Genomic DNA, 24,936 nt, shown 5'->3' on the forward strand with positions numbered 1-24,936 from the left:
ACTTGGAAGAAATATAGTTGGCTAAAGGTATTCAATGCCAACTGAAGTTGGTTTGTGCTTTTTAGCAGCTATCTGGCATTGGATGTGTTGGGACCTAAAAATATTCTGTGATGAACATCTGGGAAAACTCTTTTTGGGTTGCCCAAGATCTTTGGAATTCATTTATTTCTCTCAGGGGTCTCTTATATTGGGTTGGGTGCAATTAATGTAACAGGCTTGCATGGTCGTGGAATATCGGTGTCTGATCCTTGTGGCCTTTTTTCCCCAATTTCCCAGAGTTCTTATCTGAGGAAGAGATCCGTCTGAGGAGCTCGGAGATGCTAGCTAATGATGAAATGCAGTATTTGCTGAGAACTTTCAATGTGGGTGTTGGGGTTGGGGCGTTTAGCCATTCTGAAGAGGCATGCTATAACTACAATGCTGGTTATGAGCCTCAGCCGGATTGCAGATTCAGCAGAGATAGTGGCCGGAGTTCCGGGAAAGCAGTTGTCGGCTGGCTTAAGCTGAAAGCAGCTTTGAGGTGGGGTATATTTGTGAGGAAAAAGGCAGCGGAGAGGAGAGCTCAGCTGGTGGAATTGGATTGAATGGGACTCGGCCTTGTGTATTCGTGGGTGAATTGAGATAATCTCCAGCTCTGTTGCATTTGTTTGTGGGTGTCTTGAGTTCATGTATGTAAGATTAAGGGGAAATTCTGTTTGTTAAGGAATTGTTCCCTTCTTTTCTCTGTATTGTTTTGCTCCTCATTCTTGTTTTTAAGGGAAATGTATTTCTGTTTTCCTCAATTCTTTTTTTGTATTTTTCATGAATGCCTTGGGGCTTGGCTAGAAAAGGAAATACTTCATCTTGTGTGATTTTTTTTTTTTTTTTTTTTTTGTTCTTTTTTTTTTTTTTGGAGATTTCAGCTTTTGGGCTTGTTAGCTTTCCTATGGTTTGAATTTTAGGCCATGTTCTCGATACCATTACTTGGAAGAAATATAGTTGGCTAAAGGTATTCAATGCCAATTGAAGTTGGTTTGTGCTTTTTAGCAGCTATCTGGCATTGGATGTGTTGGGACCTAAAAATATTCTGTGATGAACATCTGGGAAAACTCTTTTTGGGTTGCCCAAGATCTTTGGAATTCATTTATTTCTCTCAGGGGTCTCTTATATTGGGTTGGGTGCAATTAATGTAACAGGCTCGCATGGTCGTGGAATATTGGTGTCTGATCCTTGTGGCCTTTTTTCCCCAATTTCCCTGGTACTGTAAAAGTTAGGTCCCGTTTGGATGCACAACTTGAACTGCAAATGTTCATTTTAATAAAAAGATGGAATGGCAAAAAAAAGGAAAAAGAAAAAAAAAAGACTAATGAATTTTCGTAGTATTTGTAACAAGGAAGCAACTCTTGATTTCTCTCGAGGCCAACTTCAAGGTAGTGCAACTGCAATTTGGAACCAATTCTCTTAATATTTCAATTGGGGATTTCTCAAATCCACACCCCATAAGTCCATGGATTTAGTGAAATCCAAATTCCCCCCAAAATAAAGATGCGGTGTAAGGTATTCCCTAAATTCTCCAATATCCATAGACTTATAGTTTGATTCCCAAACAATGGACTTTAGATTTGCCAAATCCAAATCCATTGCAAATTCATGAATTTGACAAGTTCATGGTTATGTTTTCATTTCTCTGGTCCCAAACAAGGCCCAAGAAAATCACACTTTGGCTTAATCTCCGCTCTCGAGTTGGAACCGACACCATAGCCAGAATAGAACGTAAAAAAGAGGTTCCCATTATAGTCCCTACCGATGCCACCCCTGCCCGAGGGACCTGGCTTACCAAGCGATGACCTGTCTACGTTTAACTTGATCCACCCTCCCTTCGGTCTAGCCTTCACAACTTAGATTCTCCTATGGTGCAAAAGAGTCCCATTGACTCCCAGATCAGCCAGCGCAGAGGCTGATAAGCAGTTCAACGTTCTAGGGAGAGGCAGCAAAGGCCCTGTCAAGTAGCTCCGGCGGTGGATCGCAGCAATCACCTTAGTGCCAATGGGAGAGTTGTCGAAGTGGGCTGCATTCCTTGCTTTCCATAATTCTTAGAAAATGAAGAAAGGGGCGAGGCCCCTTAGGAGATTGAACCAATCTGAGTTGGCAGTGGTGCACCACCATCTGGTAGCTCTGGCAGTAGCTGAGCTGACAGGAAAAGGCTGGATATTGAAGAGCGGTTGGAAGTGGTCCCACACTTTTGAAGCGAACTCACCGGAGGAGAATACGTGGTCAAAACAGGATTTAAACAAGCATCTTATCCTCTCTTCTTTATTTCTTCTCCATTTATGATTATTATTATTAAGGTGGGGTTGTACGTGGACTTCATGGTTGCAGCATGGTTCTTTCATTCGGGCTGAAGAAACTCTTGGATTTTCATTTTCAAGTGACAAACATATGTATATTAGTAGATGGTGATCTTTCTCTTTGTTTAGAACCATATATGAAAACTCAAAACTAATCCTATCGAGTTGAGTCAACTTGGGCGACTATCTCGAAAAATCATACTGACGAGCTTTTTCAGTATTACTTAATATTTAAAAAGTACAAATAATATATAAATAATGTTAAGTTGTGTTGAGTTTAGTTGAGTTTTGACATTTTTTTAAAAAGGGATTTTTCCTCAAGTAAGCCTAGAGGTTAGCTACAGACTCAAAATAGATCTCCTTTTAAACTACTAATTTTTTTAGACTTTCGAAACTTTTTTGAACCTCTTTTTTTTTTTTGGATTAGCTTGTTGTACACACCTCCACTCTCAGTACATACTCCACTGTTAGCCACCCCACTAGGGAATCGATACCAAGACCTAGTGTTGAAAGGAGGGTATCTTCACTCAGTCTACCACTAAAGCTATGGATCAGTGTGTAACACCTTTTTGAATTAGTTGGATGAAAATGCTATGACCTTTTTATTTCATCATTACTCTACAACTAAAATTTCTTTTACCACTACCCTTCGGTGATATATGGAGATCTTTTATGCTCTCTGACTATTGTCTCTAGTAGAAACTCTTTCATTCTTTTTTACTTGTAATTTTGAAATGAGCTTGTTTGAAATGAAAATGAGAGGAAATGGGATGAAAAATATTATAAAAATTTCACTTTTAGAAGAAGAATTCTTCTGTCTTTAAAAGACTTTGCGTTGATGGATCTTTTGTCAAAAATATATAAAGGAAAGAAAAGATATAATAAAAACTTCACTTTTAGAAAATGAGTTCTTCTTTCTATAAAAGATTTGTTTAGATGATTTTTTTTTTTTTTGGAAGAAACTGATAAAAAGAGACGAGAGATATAAAAACTTCCACTTTTAAAAGATGGTTCTTCTTTCTTTAAAAGATTGGGCTTAGATGAGTATTTTGCCAATAGCTGAACTTTGGGCCCACTTTAAAAAAGTTAAATGATGTATAAACGAGACAATTCTCTCCTATTTAACATGACTTAGAATTATCTTTCCAAGGAATCTAAGATTGTCTCGATCCAACTAGTTATAAGAGAGTTATGACAAATTTTGTAACAACAATGATCCATGTTTTGTTACAGCATCAATCACTGTTATTACACATTCGTTATTGTAATATAGGAGTGATCGTTAATGTCATACATGAGCATACATGAGCAATCATTGTTGTTACACAGGAGCGATTGCTGTATTACACTGTTGTAATAAAGGAGTGATCGTTGTTATAACACATGAGCACATTTGAGCCAGGGCTATTGATACACGAGTGATCATTGTTGTAACAAAGGAGTCAATCATTGTTATTAAACATGAGTGACCGTTGTTACAACAAAGAAGCGATCATTGATGTTGTTCCAGTAGTGCCAACAACTCACTATCTCAAGAAAAATCTCATAACTCCCTCGTTACGGGTTGTATTTAGGCAATTTTGGGTTCATTGGAAAGATAATTTGATGTCCTTTTAAATAGGATTGGAATCTTCTCATTTGAACACCGTCTGATTTTTCAAAAGTGGGGTTAAAGTCCATCTTGTGTTCGCTTTTGTTTATAAAAGTGTAGTTTTTGGTATCTTCTCTCTCTCTCTCTCTCTCTGTGTGTGTGTATGTGTCTATTAACTAGTAAAAGACCCATCTAACCAAAATATTTTGAAGAAAAAGAATAATTCATCCTTTAAAAGTGAAAATTTTACAATATTTTTTTAAAACCTCATTTCATCTTATCTTTTTCCCAAACAAACTCATAACTCTTTTTTTTTTTCTTTGAGGCACGAGTTTTTACCGTCAAAAAGCATAAAAGATCACTTTTAAATTTAAATAAATAAATAAAATTTTGAATCTCCATAAAGCACTCTTAAATTTAAAAAAGTAGTTTTCGATAAGGGGTGTTATTTTGAATCTCCTTGCAAACCTTGGGCTTACTTGGGGAAAATGCCCATTTTCAAACTCTTTATTGAGTTATCGGAGTTTTCACGTCTCATGTCGAGTATTTTCTCAAGTTTTGATCACGTCGTGACCGGATCGAGTCTTGATGAAATCCCATCAAGTAAAGTCATCCCGGGCAAGCTCCTCTGGTCTAATACCTCCCTCCTCCCGTCCTCTGTTTGTTCCAGTGGAGTTTTTTTTTTTTTTTTTTTCGAGTTTTAAACTATAGTTAGAACATTCCAAAGAAAGAAACAACCAAACAAAATGTACTCCAAAGTCTATTCTGTAACACTTAAGGAGAAATACGAACTAGACTAGCAGCATGCTGCCAACAGGACACATGTGTGAGATCTACTCCATTCCTCAGTCGAACCTATCATCATCGTTCCCTTGCCTAAAAATTAATCTGGTCCACATATCAAGCAGACCACATCGTATGCACCGAACATGACCTGTCATTCATTCGTTCCTACACAACCATTTTTGTCCGACCCATGTAGCTGAACCTGATTTTCAGTAATCCCTCCTAATAAATAGCCAAGATCTTGCACACGCATGCTATATTGGCACACGTACCACCAGGCCTTCTCTGTCAATATAACATAGTTAATAACAAGGTTAATCTTGAATCCTACACCAAAGCAGACTACTACGACATGGTAAGGAAGTAGTGATAAAAAGCATGCACGTATTGTGGGTGCAGCCCAATCCTCACATCAATGGCTCCTGCCTCATTTGGGCTCTGCATGAAATATGCAACCTGTGGGATTGGAGAGCCTAATGGAGATGCATAAGCTGCACTTCCATGGCCGAAATCCACCGTATGGAACGGTGTCCGAGTCCAATCCGAGACGATTGTCAGCTCTCTTATAGGAGGGAGAGCTCTCTGGGGTGCCTCTAGCGCATCAATATACGCTCTCACATAGTCATCAGTTACTACTCCTTTGGCTTGCTTTATCTTCCCAATTGTCGCTTCAATGCTCTCTTCATCGAGTTCAGCTGCGGTGCTAGCTGTGGACACCAACACGTATGCATTTCCACTGAAACTTCTAGGCAATGGTGGTGACATCTTGTTCCTTGTGTCGACAGTGAATTGCAAGCATACCTTCCTCTCGTTCCTCAATCCTAAAGCCTTGGTCCTTGCCTGAAAATAAAAAGGATAATCTTGCATACATGTGTAAAAATCAACATACAGACACGTACGCATGCCATAGTTAATTATATATTTATATTTACATATACATATACATACTAGGAAGTTAGGATCTCATTTTCCTCCCCTGTTGTTTCTCCTCTTCTTCTCAATCGTCTTCTCAAATCTCATAGTTTCTTCATCTCGGTACAAAAAAGAAAACAAAAAATCCATTTTCCAACTTGGCGGACTCGTGGAGACGAGTTGATTCAATTGAGTCCTGAGTTGGTAAACTAGGCTCGACTAGTTGGAGTCAAGGGCTGTCCGGTACAACCCAACTATGATGCACGCGTGTATGCGCATATATACATCGAACACGCAAACAGGCCGTAGCCTAATAACTATAATCATGTAATGGTCATTTTATGTATGTATGCTCAATGTGGTAACTCAGAGAAACAAAAAATAAGAATAATGAAAGCTATGAGTTGAATGCATGCACCGGAGAATGGGTACAGCAATGGATTCGAACATATGCCTATCTGCGTTTCGAGCAATTGAAGTCATGGACCGCAGCTTCCAAAATGTGGATGGGGATATGCTAAATGCTCCCAGCTTGCACAAATACATCTCACAATAAGAACACAATAGTGATGGGTGATCAGGCCTTCAGGTCTAATTTTCAGGTGGGCAAACCATACATTAATCTCTTCATGGACTCATAGTCTATGTTGGAGGTTTTGGAAGCTCATGTTCACTATTGATGGAAGTGTTTTTGCCATGTGTGTAAATCGATATTGCGAAGATAAAAAACAAGTACGACCATAAGTTCGAGTATATATGGAAATAAATTGAGAATATTATACATGAAAATAAATTGAGAAGGCATCCCAATGCATCGCAATATAATATGTTGGGACATTAGAGTTGAATCTAGGCCATCTTCCAATAATCCAAACCGTTTATATATATGACGTGACGCACTTTGTATGTTGAAAAAAAAAAAGCTCTCAATTGAATTATTTCAATCCTTTGTTAACTTGGCTCTTTTGCTTTGAACATGTACTGTAACCCTAACCTTTGTATAATTCAGGGGTTGAAATATTCAATTTGATATTTTTTCAGGCATCCCCCCTTCTTCATCCCCCATCCAAGAGGAGCCCTATCAAATAAACTGTTTGGGTCACTGGAACAAAAACCAAATCGAACAGCTAGTGCCCTGATGTATGTCATTGAAATATGTCGAGATGTATTTGAGCAAACCTTTAAGAAATATATGGTTCATCACCTAATTTGCAATTAGATGCAAAAGAAAGAAATGAAACGAAACAAAAGGAAAACCCTTTTTTTCTTGTTCACTGTTCACTTTCTCCTCCATAGCATGTTAACCAAGTATATGTCGTCCAGGATAAAAGGGAATGCATGCATCAAAACGATTTTTTTTAATAAAGATTTTGGTTTCTTCCTCATGCTTAATTTCCTTCATTTTTCTTATGAATTGATTTACCAGTATTTCATATGAATGCAACCCTAGCGGTTAACCATGACTCGTCTCCTCCATTTCTTTCCATGTATTCTCAAATTTATGTTAATGATTATTTTGATTTATTTTTGTACAATCAATATACACAAATGGTCTACGTTCATATGTAGGCACAACTTAATTATTGTTGAATTAATGCACTTTAAGAGAGATGCATGTATGTGTTCCAATACATGTACATGTACTTAATGAGATACATGTATTAATTTGTTCCAATACATGTACCTTTTGGAATACATGTATTTGTTGCAATACATGCATGTATTCATGCTTAGAATTTTGTGGAAAGGTTCATGTCTCTTTGTTGAAGAGTCACATGTCCCTTAGTTTTTTATGCATCTATTAAATAGCTTTTATTTGTTGAATGTATTCAAAAGCCTATAAATATGTGTATGGATTTCATTTTCAAGCATGAAGAAAGCAATACAACAAAAATCAGTATTCTCCTATTCCCTTCTAAGTTATTTTTTCTAAGTAAAAAGGCTACAATAGCCTAAAAGTGGTATTAGAGCCATGTTTCGGGTCTTGACTGGGCATTAGAAACTTGTAAAGAAGTAGAATTGATGGCAACGAATGGTGCAACGATTCATCCCGCAATTCCCATTTTGGAAGGGAGAACTTTGATCATTGGAGCATCAAAATGAAGACCTTGTTCCAATCTCAAGGGCTATGGGAGATTGTTGAAACCGGTTATCCAACTGCAACTGATCTCACATCTCTCTTAACCATACAACAAGAACAACTGAAGGAGAATAAGAAGAAAGATGCGAAGACCCTCTTCTTCATCCAACAAAGTGTCTCTGATTCTATCTTCTCTAGAATCATTCATCTCAAACTTCAAAGCAAGCTTGGGACACTTTACAACAGGAGTTCAAAGGTACGTCTAAAGTGATTGCCATCAAGTTATAAACTCTATGAAGGGAGTATAAAAATCTGAAAATGAAAGACTTGGAAAAGATGAAAGATTATCTTTCATGACTGATTGAAGTGGTGAATCAGATTAGGAACTAAGGAGATTCTATTTCTGATGAAAAGGTGGTTCAGAAGCTTTTAATAAGCCTCCATGCAAAATATGATACTGCCGTTGCTGCAATAGAGGAATTTAAAGACCTTTCAACCTTATTATTAGTTGAGTTGATGGGCTCTTTAGAATCACATGAGCAAAGATTGTTGAGGCGTGAAGAAAAATTAGTTGAAAGTGAGTTTTAAACAAAACTTTCAATTGGTTCACAAAGTTCTTCCGAGAAGACACAAGCTGGTCCTAGAAAGAATTAAGGCAATTACAAGAAAGGTGGAAAATCAATGCAACGGAAATGGCAAAATCGAAATAAAGGTAAAAATTTAAATCTTACCTGCGATTTTTGCAAAAAGTCTAGCCATATTGAAAGTGAGTGTTGGAATTGAGGCAAACCTCAGTGTTTTAACTGTAAAAAGTTTGGACACGTGAAGAAGGATTGTCGTTTCAAGGACAATCAGTATGCTGCAAGCTTCTCTGACGAAAAAGTTGAAGAAAACATATTTTTTGCATGTCAGTACTCACTTACTCAAAATGAAGACATATGGTACTTGGACAGTGGATGCAACAATCATATGACAGGTGATGATCGGATATTCACAAATATCGACTCATCCGTCAAATCTCAAGTCCGTATGGGAAATAGTGCTATTGTGGAAGCAAATGGAAAGGGGACAATTGCCATTGAAACCAAGAAAGGGGTCAAGTATATAAAAGATATTTTACTTGTTCTTGACTTGGATCAAAACTTGTTAAATGTTGGGCAACTTGTTTAAAATGGGCACTCTATATTCTTCGAAAATGATTCTTGCATTATCTATGATAAGAATGGTACAAATCAAGTAATCGCTAAGGTGAATATGGAGAAAAATTGTAATTTTCCTATTAAGTTGCGATATTCGATCGATTGTGCATGGAAAGGTGAGACACTTGATGAATCTTGGCTTTGACATAAAAGACTGGGACATTTGAGCTTTCATGGGTTGAAATTGATGGATTAAAAGAATCTGGTAAATGGTTTACCATCTGTCGAAATTAAAAATGACATTTGCTCAGGTTGTGCATTAGGAAAACATCATCGTGCACCTTTTTCAAGAAGCACGTAGAGAGCAAAGGCGCCCTTAGAGTTGATCCACACTGATATTTGTGGAAAAATGCAAATTCCATCACTTAGTAGAAGCTTGTATTTTATCATCTTTGTTGATGATTATACAAGAATGATGTGGGTGTACTTCATAAAGTAAAAGTCAGAAGCCATTTCGATCTTCAAGGGATTCAAATCACAAGTTGAGAGATAAAGTGGTCTCAAAATCAAGATGCTGAGAAGTGATCGTGGCGGCGAGTATGTCTTTAAAGAATTTGAGACATTGTGAATAAGAAGGAATTGAGAGGCAACTGACTATTGCTTACACACCTCAGCAAAACGGCATTGCAGAACGGAAGAATAGAATAATTGTCGAAACAGCTCGTTATATGTTGAAGGAGAAAGGCATCCTAAATACTTTTTGGGTTGAAGCTGTGTCTACAACTATTTACTTGCTTAATCAGAGCCCTACAAAAGTTGTGGATGGCAAAACACCGATTGAAGCATGGTTAGGTCACAAGCCTTCTGTAAAACAGCTCAAATTTTTTGGTTGCATTTGTTATGTTTATATTCCATCTCAAAAGCATCAAAAACTTGATGAAAAATCTGAAATTTGTATTTTCATTGGTTATAATACTTCGTTGAAAGGTTATCGAGTATATAACCTTGAGACGGGGAAGCTAATGATTAGTCAAGATGTTTTGTTCAGTAAAAGTACAAGATGGGATTGGAAAATGAAAAATATACATGAACAAGCCGTTCTTATACAAGACGATGAACCGAAAAGCACTCAAGATGTGGAAGAAGAAACAAAAGCAGAAAATAATGAAGAAGATTATGGACCCACAACTCCATTCTCTTCACTAGAAGCTACTCCATCCGTATCATCAAGTTCTCTATCAACAACTTCGAGTATTTCATCTGAATCGCCCCTAAGAAAAATGAAGAGTTTGAGAGACATCTATGAGCGTTGCAATTTTTCGGTTGTAGAACCAGAAAGCTTTGAAGTTGCAGCTCAAGAAGACAATTGAGTGAAAGCTATAGAAAAGAAAATTTGCATGATCGAGAAGAACTGTACCTGGGAGTTAGTTGATCATCCAAGTGACAAAGATGTTGTTGAAGTAAAATGGGTTTACAAGTCTAAACTCAATTCAAATGGCTCAATCCAAAAATATAAGGCAAGGCTCGTTACAAAAGGTTTTACACAACAACCAGGCATCGATTATAATGAAACCTTTGCACCGGTTGGTCGATTGGAGGCTATACGAACCCTCATTGCACTTACAGCTCAAAGGAAGCGGTCCATTTTTCAGCTTGATATCAAATTAGCCTTCTTGAATGGTGTCCTCGATGAAGAAATTTATGTTACTTAACAACAAGGATTTGTGGTGGAGGGCAAAGAAGATAAAGTCTATCAATTGAAGAAAGCATTATATGGACTAAAGCAAGCGCCGCATGCTTGGTATAGCCAAATTAATGGTTATTTTGCCAAGAATCAATTTTATCAGAGCAAGTGTGAGCCTACCTTATATGTCAAGACTGAAGGTACATCTATTCTCATTGTATCATTGTATGTTGACAATTTGATACTCATGAGATATGATCATAGTATGCTCCATCAATTCAAACTCGATATGATGAAGACATATGAGATGAATGATCTGGGCATGATGCATTATTTTTTGGGAATAGAAGTTTCTCAAGACGAAAATGGAATCGTCATTTCTCAAAAAAGGTATGCTGAATCTATTCTTGCAAAATTCAGCATGGAAGGATGCAACCTAGTTACCACTCCTCTTGTAGTAAACAAGAAACTGATAAAAGATGATGGTTCAAAAAAGGTGGATGAATCATTGTACAGAAGTATCGTTGGAAGCCTCTTGTATCTCACTACTACAAGGCTTGATATTATGTTTGCTGCAAGTTTATTCTCGAGATTCATGAATTGTCCAAAGTGAACTAACTTAGGAGTTGGAAAAAGGGTGTTACGATACATCCAAGGATAGTTGGATTATGGAATCATGTATACTCATATTCCAAACTCAAAACTGGTAGGATATACAGATAGTGATTAGGCAGGATCCATAGATGACATAAAAACCACATCGGCATACACTTTCTCTCTTGGATCCAGGATATTTTCTTGGGTGTCAAAGAAACAAAGTATCGTTGCTCAATCTACAGCAGAGGTAGAGTATGTGGCGGCATCTCTTGCAGTTTTTCAAGCAATATGGTTACGAAGAATTCTTGAAGATATTTGCGAAAAGAAAAATGAAGGAACTACTATATATTGCGACAACATGTCAACCATTTCAATTGCAAAAAATCCAGTATATCATAACAAGACGAAGCATATTGCGATCAAGCATCACTTCATCCGCGAAGTTATTGAGAGTGGTGAGATCGAGTTAAAGTATTGCAAGACGAAAGAACAAATGGCTGACATGTTCACCAAGGCACTCCCTAAAGAAAGGTTTTGTCATCTTCGAGAGATGTTGGGAGTAATTCAGAAAGTACATTTAGGGGGAGTGTTGAATTAATGTACTTTAAGAGAGATACATGTATGTGTTCCAATACATGTACATGTACTTAATGAGATACATGTATTAATTTGTTCCAATACATGTACCTTTTGGAACACATGTATTTGTTGTAATACATGCATGTATTCATGCTTAGAGTTTTGTGAAAAGGTTCATGTCTCTTTGTTGAAAAGTCACATGTCCCTTAGTTTTTTATACATCTATTAAATAGCTTTTATTTGTTGATTGTATCCAAAAGCCTATAAATATGTGTATGGATTTCATTTTCAAGCATGAAGAAAGCAATACAACAAAAATCAGTATTCTCTTATTCCCTTCTAAGTTATTTTTTCTAAGTAAAAAGGCTACAATAGCCTATAATTATTTCCTAGTTTTTAAACCGTGAGATAGTCTTCAATAAAGACAAAACAACAATGAAAGAAAAAGGCTAAAATACACCATTGAACAAGAATAACTATTGTAAACAGATGTCTTAAATCTGTATGCGACAGCACTGCTCGACCAGTCGAGGGTCCACTTGACCGGTCGAGGCCCGCTCGACTTGAAGTCCAGTGGCTTTATGTTTTGTTCTTCCGTGTTGCTCGACCAGTCGAGGGACTGACTAGACTGGTGGAAGCCCTCCTTCGACTAGTCAAGGGTTATGCAGATTCTCCGCGGATTTTGTACGGACTAAGTAAATTTGAGGCGGTTTCGTAGAGGTGCGGAAGGAGAGTTTCCTAAACTATAAATAGGGGTCCCTAGGGCTATTCTAGGGCATACTAAAGCTTTCTAAAGGGGTTTTAAGGGTTCCTAAAAGAGTTTTAGGGTTTCTAAAGGGTGTAGCAAGGGTGATTCGAGGTTGTTCGAATCGGATAAGTCCTCTCTTTGTAATTTATGCTTTCATAGTGGAATTCTGTCGCTTTTTGCTGTGGTTTTTTTTTCCCTGAAAGAGTTTTTCACGTTAAAGCTGTGTATTCTCTTGTGTTTGCTTGGTGCCATTAGATTGCTATCTTTGATCTAGATCTGTGTGATTCCGCAACATAAATCCCCAACAAGTGGTATCAGAGCAATCGTTGGGGCACAAATTTGAATCTGCAGGATTAGTAATAATGGCAAGCACCAGGTATGATATTGAGAAGTACTCATGGAAAAATAATTTTAAGTTATGGAAGATCAAGATGATGAGTTCCTTAATCAAGCAAGGCAAAGATGGTGCTCTTGAGGAGCGAAAGTCTACTATAACTGATGATAAATGAAATACTCTTAATAAGAAAGCCTTATTATCGATCCGTTTATATCTTCCGGATGAGGTTTTCTACAATGTCATGAGGGAGAAAACTGCGTCTAAATTATGAACAAAATTAGAGGATATCTATGTGAACTTTTTTTTATGAAAATTGCCTACACTTGAAGTGGCAGTGGTATAACTTCAAGATGACAGAGGGTGGAGATCTGGAGGCTTACATTAACAACTTTAATAAATTAGTTTGTAAATTGCTAGATATGGAGGAAGTGATGAAAGATAAGGAACATGCATGTTGTTGCTGAATTCTCTTCTGGCGTCTTATGAATCATTCAAGGACACAATGTATTCTACGAATAAAACCCTGAGTATTAACACTGTTATCTCAGCCCTTCAAGGGAAGGCTATGAGAAAGCTTAACGTCGACATAAGGATATCTTCTGATGCATTACTTACAAGGGGTAGAAATTTTGAATAAGATATAGGTTCTTCAGGTTCTAGATCTAAATCTAAGGGCAAGGGCAAAGAAAAGGTAAAGTGCTTGAACTGTGGGATGAAGGACATGTGAAGAAAGATTGTACAAATCCTAAATCTAAGAGAGAAGATTCTGAGGCTTCGTACAGGGAGGCCAATGCTTCCACATCAGATGGATAAAGTGGATGCGATGGTGATGTTTTGTCTGTGTCTATGATCAGACGGCCATATGATGATCGTAAGGACGAGTGGATGCTAGACACGGGGGCATCTTTTCACATGACTCCTCATCGGAGTTGGTTCACCAGTTACAGGGAGTACAATGGTAGACAGGTGTTTATGGGTAATGCCTTTGCTTGTAATGTTGTAGCTATTGGTACGGTGCGCATTAAGATGTTCGATGGGGCAGAGCGCACCCTGACTGATGTGGGACACGTGCCTGACATGAAGAAGAATCTGATTTCTCTTGATGTACTTGAGGCAATGGGCTGTAAGTTCACAGGTATTAATAGTGCTCTTAAGGTATCTAAGGGGTCACGGGTAATCATGAAAGTGCAATGACTTGGTAACGTGTACAGGTTGATCGGGAGCACTTCAAAAGGTGGAGCTGCAATGGCTGTAGCAGATTTTACCTCTGCACGTGTGTGACATATTAGGCATGGCCACATGAGCGAAGAGGGTAGGAAGGTTGAGACACGTAGACAGGGATACAGAGCAGGTGGAGCAGACACTTGTGAGAAGAATCACACAACATAATTACAGGATATCGGCAAGGTACATGGACGACTCTAATATCACAAGGAATTCATCTTCTATTCAGATGGCTCTAGGTGAGCCTGGTGTTGAGAAGTGGAAGGTGACTATGAGCGATATGATAGACTCATTGTACCAGATCGACACATGGAAGCTGGTGGAGCTTCCAGTGGGCCGAGAAGTAGTTTAATGCAAGTGGATCTTCAGGAGGATATAATATAGATACAGAGCGAGGTTGGTGGCGAAGGGTTATGATCAGAGAGAAGGAATTGACTTCTCAGAGATATTCGCGCCGACGGTATAGTAGGTGTCTATTAGATTTGTGATTGGCGCTGATTGACCAATGTGATCTTGAGCTGAAGGATGGATGTGGAGTTTGCACTTTGTATGGAAAATTGGAAGAACATATTTACATGAAGCAACCAGAGTGGTTCGAAGTTAAAGGAACTGAGAAAAAGAGTTTGCAGGAGGTCGTGGTATGACCTGTTACCTAGGTAGTAGTATAAAGTTTGATTCCTTCATGGTGGGTCAGGTGTTTTATGTTGATGACATATAGATCGTCAATTATGACATGTCTGTTATCAATATACTGAAGACTCAATTAAGTGGGACATTTAGGATGAAGAATCGGGGGGCTACAAAGATGGTTCTTAGCATTGAAACTGGAAGAGGAGTAGGCTTTGGTTATCTCAGGTAGAATACCTTGGGTAGGTATTGATCAAGTATGTGATGGACCAGGCAAAGTCGGAGAGCGTTCCCTACGCATCTCTCCTCAAAGTTTTCCTCAAGATATGTCTCAAAACGGATAATGAATAGCATGATATATCTTATGAGACTTATTCAAATGCGGTTGGTAGTACAAGTCATGGTCTGGATTAGACCGGTTATTTCACAGGCTATCAGTATTATGAGCAAATACCCCAACACACAATATTGGGTTGCAGTGAGATGATAAGAAGACTACGTCTTTCCTTTTGAGAAGACATGAGCAAAAGTGGTTAGTCACGTGGATTTTGATCCGGTAGACATACTCACGTAGAACATTCCTGAAGAGAAGTTCAAGTTCTGTGCAACTTCTATAGGCTTGGCGATGGTAAAAAAATAAGGACGGAGTATACACGAGAAGCTATGATGTGATGCAGAGATAAGAGAAGAAGTCAAGAAGCTACACAATTGAAGATTGAAGACATGGTGGAGATTGTTGTAAACAGATGTCTTAAATTTGTATGCGACCATGCTGCTCGACCGGTCGAGGGCTTGGCTCGACCAGTCGAGGTTCCACTCGACTAGTCGAGGCCCACTCAACTCGAAGTCCAGCGGCTTTGTGTTTTGTTCTTCTGTGCTGCTCGATTAGTCGAGGGACTGGCTCGACCGGTCGAGGGTCTGCTCGACCAGTTGAAGCCCTCTTTCGACTAGTCGAGGGTTACGCAGATTCTCCACGAATTTTGTGCGGACTGCGTAAATTTAAGGCGGTTTCGTAGAGGTGCGGAAGGGCAGTTTCTTAAACTATAAATAGGGGTCCCTAAGGCTATTCTAGGGTATGCTAAGGTTTTTTAAAGGAGTTCCAAGGGTTCCTAAAAGGGTTTTAGGGTTTCTAAAGGGTGTAGCAAGGGTGAGATTCGAGGTTGTTCGAATCGGGTAAGTCTTCTCTCTTTGTAATTTATGCTTTCATAGTGGAATTCTGTTGCTTTGTGCCGTGATTTTTTTTTCTTCTGAAAGAGTTTTCCATGTTAAATCTGTGTGGTCTCTTATGTTTGCTTGATGCCATTGGATTGCTATCCTAGATCTAGATCTGTGTGATCCCGCAGCACAAATCCCCAACAATAACACCGTCAATATCTAATATTAATGGATCATGAAATCCATTTAGAGATTTCTCATCAAAACATAATGACTATTTAAACTTTGTGAATAAGTAGAAAAAGTTCAAGCACTACACAATATGGTCTTGTTGATGTCAATCAACTGGTTTTCCAGGTGACACCATCCAAACCCTATCGTGCAACCCTAGCGCCCATTCATTTTTTTATGGGATGCAAACACACACCAGAGTCTTCTCTGCAAATAAATAATCAACTTGCAACAGGGACTAAACATATGGCAAGTAGATGGTTCCATCAAGAAATTTCTCCTACCAGTCCAATCCAATATCCTTGTTAACCCGAAAGAGGGAAAAACATGGGATTTTGGAGGCAGGAGATTTAGAATGTGGGTTGTTAGAAAACCAAACATTTTCAACACCGAAGTCAAATGATTTGATAAGAGATTCGGAATAAGTTGTAGATGGCTAGCTATTCAGGTCCATCGTTTTACTATGATTGGAGTGAACGTTTCCAACTCATACAACTGAAGTCAAGAAATTCTTCATGATAGGGATGAAATATCTAAATTTAGATTTAATAACGATCACTCAAGATTCTACTTGGGTTGCATTTGGATGTAAAAAGGCACAAGCGAAACGAACTGCAAACTTTTAATTTAACCAGGAGGAAATAACAAGAAAGATGTTTTCGGATAAGTAGCCCTAAAACTGTGGCTACTTATTCATGTCCGACTTGAAAGTAATACTTGTAATTTGTAGCTAAAACCTTCCAAATGAATGCTAACAAAAGATAGTACAATTTGGTTATTTCTATTTTATTGGACTAATAGGTGCATTTTAGTTCTTTGGTCATCCAAACACACCTCTAAGGTAATATTACATAAGTGAATTTATACAATGGGATATGACGGACTTTAGTTGTTAAATGGGTGACTTTCTCAATGGGCCTCCCCTTGGATAGGAAACAACCAATATATATATATATATAAAGAACTTTATCTTGAAAATATGTCAACCCTTTGATCATTCAAAGGTTATGAATGGGATCCATATTCAAAAGAAAAGAGATAAACAATCAAATGGTTGAAATACTTCAACACGGTAATAAAAGAAATGGCGGAGACAAAAATTGTTTTAGCTTGAATAACGGACCATGTTATCCTCAACAGTAAATGCTCACACCAGTTAGATTGACATTGCAAAGAGTTCTAGCAAAATTGCCTTCAGAATAATCCTGGTCTACTCTCAAGATTGTTACTGCACTATTGCATAATCCGAACACCTTTTGAAATAACTCAGAAAATTGAAGGAAAGAGAACGAGAGAGAGAGAGAGAGAGAGAGAGAGAGAGAGAGAGAGAGAGAGAGAGAGAGAGAGAGAGAGAGAGAAGTATTTCTTATGTTTTGTGGTTCTTCCATACCATGTACATGTAGATTTTGATTGAGTGTTGGGAGTGCCAGAAATGGTGCCTTAAAGAGACACTTATCTGTTGGCAAGAGACACTTTTATGTCTTTTCTTTTGAATCAATGACATTATTGTAATTTAATTACAACGATCAACTATAAACAATTGGCCAATACCCTTCTAACTTACCTTGCCTAAATAACATCTCACCTGCGACCAAGGAACTGCCAATTGCTACCTCAATACCATGTCACATGATGGTCAATGTAGATTCAACTGCTGACCAAGTATTCCTTCCAAGTCACACTTAGTCACGATTTTGACCATGCTTTAGAGAATGGCTAGAACTTGGGCTAATGCAGGATTGACAAAAATTTAAGATTAACGAGTTCTAAGGTTCCTTGTTATGATGTGTGTAACGACCCTAATTTTTGTTACTCACTTGAGACCTTGATTAAACAAATTAATGATTTGATTTTCATTTATTAATAAAAATAAGCATTTAACCCTCTTAGTAAGATCACCCTTGGTAGAGGGATATGTTAAGGGATCAACTTCCAACATTGCAGAATTTTATTTTGCCAAAACTCACAAAAATTCTAGTGAAATTTTCTAGAATCAGGGCTGAGCAACTGTAGGAAAGAGAGAAATCCTAGGACGAGAAGCTTTTGCTGATAAATTTTCATTAATTTCTCCTTTAATCTTCTATTTTCCTTGCTCAGAAACCCTATATCTAATTGATGAACATGGTGGGTTAACACTACACTCATCATTGCTATCAATGGGAAAGTATTGGGTGTAGAGAATTGATTTTTAGAGTAAGAATCTTTATTATGAGATTGACTCCAAAAAAATCTAGTTGTGTTAGTCTAAGGAAATCCGAATCTACGGATCTTAAGGCCAAATAGTGTTAGAGCCTTAAATTATAAATTGAAGTGACGAATAAATTCCCCACAACGATCTATGAAGTTGTATAGTTGATAATAGCTTTTGTCGAAAATAATTTTCAACTATTAGTTGTTGATGCTAGATATTCGGATTTGAGCGATCCTTTGAATTTTTCGAATTTGACTATGAGAATAACCATTGGATGAGTTGGACCCAATTCCGTAATCAATGGAATCCATCAAAATTAAGAAAGAATCAGAAAAACTCTATAATTTTTAAAAAATTGTATCATGTAACAGAACCTATCCGATTTCAGTCAATCGATCAAGGTTAGTATTCGATCGATCGATTGAAGGAGTTGATTTTTGTCTAGAGACCAAAAACCATAATTTGTAATCCGTTTCGATTGATTGACGTCAAGGTTTGATTAATCGAGGAGAACCTTTATTAGTCTCAATAAATCAAACATATCGATCAAAGTTGACAATTTTTGTCCAACGAGCAAATTGATTTATCTGACCAATTTTGATCGATCAACGACCAAAGTTCAATCGATTGAGAATGGCCAAAAGTGTCTAAAAACTTTGGAAATTAAATTTGAATTTTATCGATCCATAGTCGAACGATTGAGAACTCTCGAGTTGTCTCGATCGATCAACTGCATTAATCAACAACCCCTATTGTTTTTCAAATTTAAATTTAAGAATTGACTTTGGATCATCTTGATTGAATTAAAGGTGGACCCCACTTGTTGGAATAATGTGATTGAATTGTGATATGCTAAATCATCTTAATGGGGACTTGAAGCATATTTTTCAATGCGTTCAATTATTCAAAGGATTTAATCGTACCATAAATAGGTGAGTGAATCTCAACGTGTCTCATATTTGTATAATTAAGATAGATGAAATGATGGTTGTGATTGTTTGAATTCATATGGTTGTCATGTTATATTGCTTATCCTAATATGATCCTTCCCATATGATTTATGATATTGAACATGCAAACATGCAAATTATTGATGTTATGGAATTTGTTGTTTTCTCTCAGAGAAAAATGTATCTATAAACTACACATGTTGATGTGTAGACATTGATCGAGCATGTATTACATGCATTCATTATAAATGCATGTACACCTTGTGCCTGGGTTCCTCATGGATCTCCTAGGATGGTCACGCCTTGTAAATTTGTTACCAGATGCTCACGATAGTGAAAGCCTACTCATGGAGTAGATGTATTATCACCCATGCCCACCTAGGTGGATGTCTGACGGGTACAGATTGTCCATCCCTACCTATGATGGATGTTTGAAGGGTATAATTTTCGAGTTGACGGATATCCAATCTAAGCAAGTGAACGATTACCCACTTGACATGCACCTCATGACATCTTTGTATTCATGCTCATATTGTATACGCACTATTTTAGTTATATTGTGTTACATACGATCCATGTTGGGTTCACTCACTAGCCTGACCAGCTAATGTTGTGGATTAACAACCATACAGAGGCAGATGATGCAAGGCGATCTAATCAGTTATTGAAAAATGAGGCCTGTTATATTTGACAGAGGACGAGCTCGCCACATTAGAAGGCTGAATTGATTCTAAGAATTTTATTTTCCATTCATTTTAGTCAATGCTGATTGATTTGATTAAATTTTGAAATATGTTTATAACCAGAACTTTGTTAGACGGTAATTAATTATTTTGGTTGAATAAAGTTCCAAATGGGTGGACTTAATCCAATTTGATAATTTTTTTATGGATGAAGTGTTATTAAATAAAGTGGAAATAGTAGTGTATGAATGTTAATATAATGATAATCTAGAATACATGTAATTGTCCATCTTAAGCACTATATGATGGGTGTATTTATGTACACTTAGTGTAACTTGAGTATGAGAATGCACACCCTGTATTTGAAGTAAGAGACATGACAATGTCAATGTACGAAATGCGAAGTGAATAAGAAAGGCGTCTAAGCATCCTCTGTTCTCATGTGCAGATAGTGCAAAACTGTCCTTACGGTGCTTATAACTCAGAACCCTTGATGTCACGGGACTGAATTCCCTCTCCTCTAGACACTAACTCTTTGAATTTTTTTTATTAAAATAAATGATTTTATTATTATTATTATTTTTTTTTTTTAAGATTCGAAATTTTGATATTTTACATTTTGAAAATATCCAATACATCATGAGAGTTTTTAATTTTACCATTTCCAATCCACCGGAATGTGCATCATATAAATGGTTTGGATCATTGAAAGATGTCCAAATGCTCATAAGTCTTACAGGATGACACATCCTACATGGGATGTTTCACTTTTTTTCTCTCCTGTTCAAGTAAGTTTCCAAAACGAAAATTTCCTTACACGCTTGGGCCTTTCGTGGACGTGCTTTTCCACTACACATTGTTCATAACTTGCCGTTGGATGGTCATGTTTCCATTAATTAAAATTATTTAATGATGGATCTCACCGTGCATGGATGATACAAAGAATATTTCGAGAGTGGAAGATTCTATCAATGGCCCACAGAACAACGGTTACAAGGAAGTGTGAATAGTCAAAGAAAATGAGTTAAATGATCAAAGGGTTGAAATATTCCAATATGAGACGTTTTGCTTAGATATTTCCCATCCACATTGAGGCCTATCATGTTAATGGTTCGGATCATTGCATCATGACCCAGTTCCAGCACCTACATTCCCAAATGAAAAGTAGACATTACTGACATTCACTCTCTCAACATGCCCCTTTACACTAGTCATCACATCTACACTGGTAAACCTAGGTTGGACAGTTTAAATTGCATGCCATCTATGCAATTTGTAAGTAATTTCCAAGTGCCTGCATATTATCCAGCACACTCTCCCAGTGTTTCAAAGTCTCTCTTAAATATAAGACTGAAAAAATTTTGAGTTTTCCTCATTTCACAACTGAGTGGAATATCAATGATGATATACTCAACATGATCGTTCATGTGATCATCTTGTGGGACCCAGAACGATGGGCCCCACCCATTTCTATGCATGGCCATTTTCAATGAAGGGACCACTTTATGCTGTCTCACAAACTTGATAGGTTAGCACGTGTGGGCAGACGTTTACTGTGAACTATGCCCATCTACATGCAAGAACGGGTGCGGATATGGCACGTGTGAGAGAGATCCGAGCTTTACATCAGGTGGTAAACGCTAATTAGATCTACTGGCTCAAAAAGCAAGTCAGTTTAATCTTCAGGTGGGCCACAATCTGTGGAAAAAAAGACAGCTAAAATTAATTTCTAGCCATCTCTGTTTGTTTTGTACACTGGAGTGAAACAGCCTGTTATTTACGCCAGAATATCTAAACGGTGTGGCCCAGACGATGGAAAGCTCGGATTGTGCTATATTGGCACGTGTCCTTGCATGAAGATATATAGGCAGGACTCCGCACGCGTATGAGCTTTGCAAACCTCTGCATGTCCATAGGAATGTATGCACGCCTGTTTCATGGATGCGTGTGTATGAGAACTAAGGAAATTACAGGAATGTGAAATACATTTCTTTCAAGTTATCAGCCGCTGTATTCTCACACCACACGTCACACGTGAAAAGATCCGAACCATTCATCTGGTAAAATCTACTGTAGATGGCTACTGCCCAAACATTTACACGGATTCAACAATTCTAACCATTCAATTTTAAAACTTTTGTGCGACCGCAAAGATTGTCTGGCAAAGTTCCGAAAGTATTCATTTTTGCCCTAAAAAAATTCTTCCGTGGGACCTTAAATATTGTCTAGTTCTATGGCTAATCAGTGGAAGGAAGTAATTGTTAACTGATTCAGCCGTAATTCAAAATATTCCAGCGAAAAAAAAAAAAAAGAAGTTCTTGATGTAACTAGATTTAAACAAGAATTGGATTTATTTTTTTCACATGCACCGCGATGCATTTCCACCAGAAACGTTTGCTGGATGGGGCCAACAAGCAGCAACGGTTGGAAACGTCCATCTGCGAGGGAACTACCTCAGATTGTTCATGATCCAAAAATCATGATGATTGAATGATCCTTACCATTGAATGGTGGCATTCAAGTGGACAGGTGAAGAGAAAAGGTCAGTGGTCCACATTAAATAAGAAAAATAGATAGTTTCATCCATTTCAGCATGGTTTTTGGAAAATAGAGCATCTACAGCTGCATCTAGAAAAATGAACAATTCAGATTATCCAACAATAGCTTCATGTATAGGCCTCTTCAGCAACACATGTTGGATATATGTGCATGCGGAACAAAGGCGTGTGTGTGTGTGTGTGTGTGAGTGAGAGAGAGAGAGAGAGAGAGAGAGAGAGAGAGAGAGAGAGAGAGAGAGAGAGACCTTCCAAAGGTGAGCCGCTACCACCTCAAACGAGGAGCATGCACCGATATGCCGGCCACAACCGACCCTCCTTTTCAAGCACTCTATCATTGCACTGCTCACGGAGAAGGTCTTGAGAACACAGTCCTCCTGGCTTGTGGGCCCCAGCTCAGAGAAGTTGCACCCTCCGATCATCCTATCAGGATCTACAGACGGTGTTGAAGCTGCCTGTTCTATCAGCTGGTAAATGTGGTCAAAAGCCACTACCCTGGTCAACTGACGATCCCTAGGCTGGGTTTGACTATTACCAACTAACAGCCTACCTCTCTCATGTACTGGTGTAATCAGCTGTACACTTCCACCTGCTCTCCCAGCTATTGTAGAAGCCCATGCATTTAGAAAATCAAATGTTGCCTGCCCATCAAATAGGGAGTGGCTGATGCCAATACCCACTGCATATCCTCCACACCCAAATGTAGTCACCTGCATGGTTCCCAAAATGGACGTTCGTATGATGATTATCTAAATGATGATGAAGACGATGATGATCGTGACAACAACAATGATATCCTACAAAAATTCAAATTCCATTCAGAGAGAGAGAGAGAGAGAGAGAGAGAGAGAGAGAGAGAGAGAGATGTCTGGAAGAGGGAAAGGAGGGAAGGGATCGGGGAAGGGAGGAGTAAAGAGGCATAGGAAGGTTTTGAGAGACTAGCATCTAAGGAATTATGAAGCCGGAATTATGAAGCCTGCCATCCGTCGCCTGGCCTGCCGTGGTGGGGTCTCGAGAATCAGCGGTCTGATCTATGAGGATACAAGAGGGGTCCTTAACATCTTCCTAGAAAACGTCATCTCACCTAGATCAAGCATGCTTGCCGACATCACCGCCATGGATGTTGTCCATGCCCGCAAGAGCAAGGCTGCACCTTCTATGGCTTCGGGGCCTGATCTGGATGTGTCTGTGAGTTGGTGGATTGGATATCTCTAGGGTTTTGGGTTTTGATGGGGCTGATCAGCTGATTGTAAAGATTTGGGTGGTCCATGTTCTTTTAGGTTTAGGGCTTCCGATGTTAAAGTTTCAAGATAGCTTGAATGGAGAAATCTTCCTTTTCTTGATGGAAAAAAAAAAAAAAACAATAATTATGATGGTGATGGTGATGGCGATAACGGTGATAATGATGGTGATCGATGATGAAGAATCACACAAGCCAATTTGTTAGTGAAGGATCCTTACCACTTCTCTCATTTTTCAAGTTCTAGCTTTTGTCAAATCACTTGATTTTGTTTGTTAAAAATCTTATAAGCTGATATAAGAGTGGCCAATATTTACATGTGTATGACATTTGGACAGTTCTTTTTTTTTTTTGAAATAATTATTTATTTAATAAAAGGATTTTTTGGACAGTTGGACAGTTCAAACATCCATCTGAAGCATCTATCCAATTGTCCACTCATCATGGGCCTACAATCCAATCAACAGACTGCAGAATGGACACGATAATTACAGAAAATTCCAATCAATAATCTTAGTCATCCATCAATAGGCCACCTTAGATTACTCCTCTCAACAATCGCTTTGATCCTATGATTATAACCATACGATCAGTTGCCTACAAGAAAAACAGATATAATAAAGCAGTCCCATGATTGGAATGTTACACTTATTTGATCTTGGTAATTTTATGATAGTGTCCTTTGAGGATTTTGGGTCCACCAAATGGACAGTCCGCGTCGATGTTGTGGACCATCGACACATCGACTTTAATACATGTGATAGGTGACTATATTATGTTGTACAAGAGTCACTATAAGAACATATTTCAATAACAAATTCTACACATGACTCCCACATACTCACCTGAGCAACAACCAGAGGCATCACAGAGAAGTTCTCATTGAAAACAGGCTTGAAAACAAGGTTTTCAAAAAAGCTGTTATACTGAGAGAGATCCCCAAGCTCTGATATCTTCACCTGAGTAACTGCCTCAACTAGAATTGCACCAGCGTTGTTACACACAAGATCAAGCTTCTGATTTGTTGGATTAATGGCTAGTCTGCCTGCTGCTGGGAACCAAACTGACAATATCCTCTCCAAACCCAATTTCAAGCTATTGGAAAGAGACCCAAGTGAGGGATTTTGGTGGGGATGAGATTTTTTGTAGAAAAAGACCAAGTACATGAGTAATGGACACTTCCTATCTAGATTGGAGAGACAGAGGAGGTGGGGCGCCATTTGGGTTTGATTAGGTTGAGGTGGGAGAGGTTTTGCATGTACTGGTGTGGTCCTGGTGATGGTGACCATCTGATGACCTT

At 38.2% G+C, this 24,936-nt stretch overlaps 2 protein-coding genes and 1 pseudogene across 2 annotated transcripts; 2 read left to right on the forward strand and 1 right to left on the reverse strand.

Moving 5' to 3' along the window:
• The first annotated feature begins 34 nt into the window (after window positions 1–34).
• On the forward strand, window positions 35–851 carry LOC131254889 (calmodulin-binding protein 60 E-like). The gene is made up of 2 exons (XM_058255591.1): window positions 35–50; window positions 277–851. Exons 1-2 carry the CDS (start codon window positions 35–37, stop codon window positions 582–584), a joined length of 324 nt encoding a protein of 107 aa, XP_058111574.1. The 3' UTR covers window positions 585–851.
• Window positions 852–4,732: 3,881 nt separating this feature from the next.
• LOC131254890 (brassinosteroid-related acyltransferase 1) lies at window positions 4,733–24,856 on the reverse strand. Its single transcript, XM_058255592.1, has 3 exons — window positions 24,482–24,856; window positions 22,645–23,106; window positions 4,733–5,544 (listed from the first exon to the last, which is right to left on the reverse strand). Exons 1-3 carry the CDS (start codon window positions 24,854–24,856, stop codon window positions 5,050–5,052), a joined length of 1,332 nt encoding a protein of 443 aa, XP_058111575.1. The 3' UTR covers window positions 4,733–5,049.
• On the forward strand, window positions 23,261–23,571 carry LOC131256249 (histone H4-like; annotated as a pseudogene).
• Window positions 24,857–24,936: the final 80 nt, after the last annotated feature.

The sequence above is a fragment of the Magnolia sinica genome, chromosome 9 (assembly GCF_029962835.1).
Source record: "Magnolia sinica isolate HGM2019 chromosome 9, MsV1, whole genome shotgun sequence".
Lineage (NCBI taxonomy): Eukaryota > Viridiplantae > Streptophyta > Magnoliopsida > Magnoliales > Magnoliaceae > Magnolia > Magnolia sinica.

What these genes read in the sequence shown, in the direction of transcription:
- LOC131254890 (XM_058255592.1), bottom strand. Translation starts at nt 24,856, where the DNA reads ATGGCGCCCCACCTCCTCTGTCTCTCCAATCTAGATAGGAAGTGTCCA. An exon ending in TGCCTCTGGTTGTTGCTCAG is followed by an intron (nt 23,107 to 24,481) that starts GTGAGTATGTGG and finishes GGAACCATGCAG; the next exon opens with GTGACTACATTTGGGTGTGG. An exon ending in TAGCGGCTCACCTTTGGAAG is followed by an intron (nt 5,545 to 22,644) that starts GTCTCTCTCTCT and finishes TTTTATTTTCAG; the next exon opens with GCAAGGACCAAGGCTTTAGG.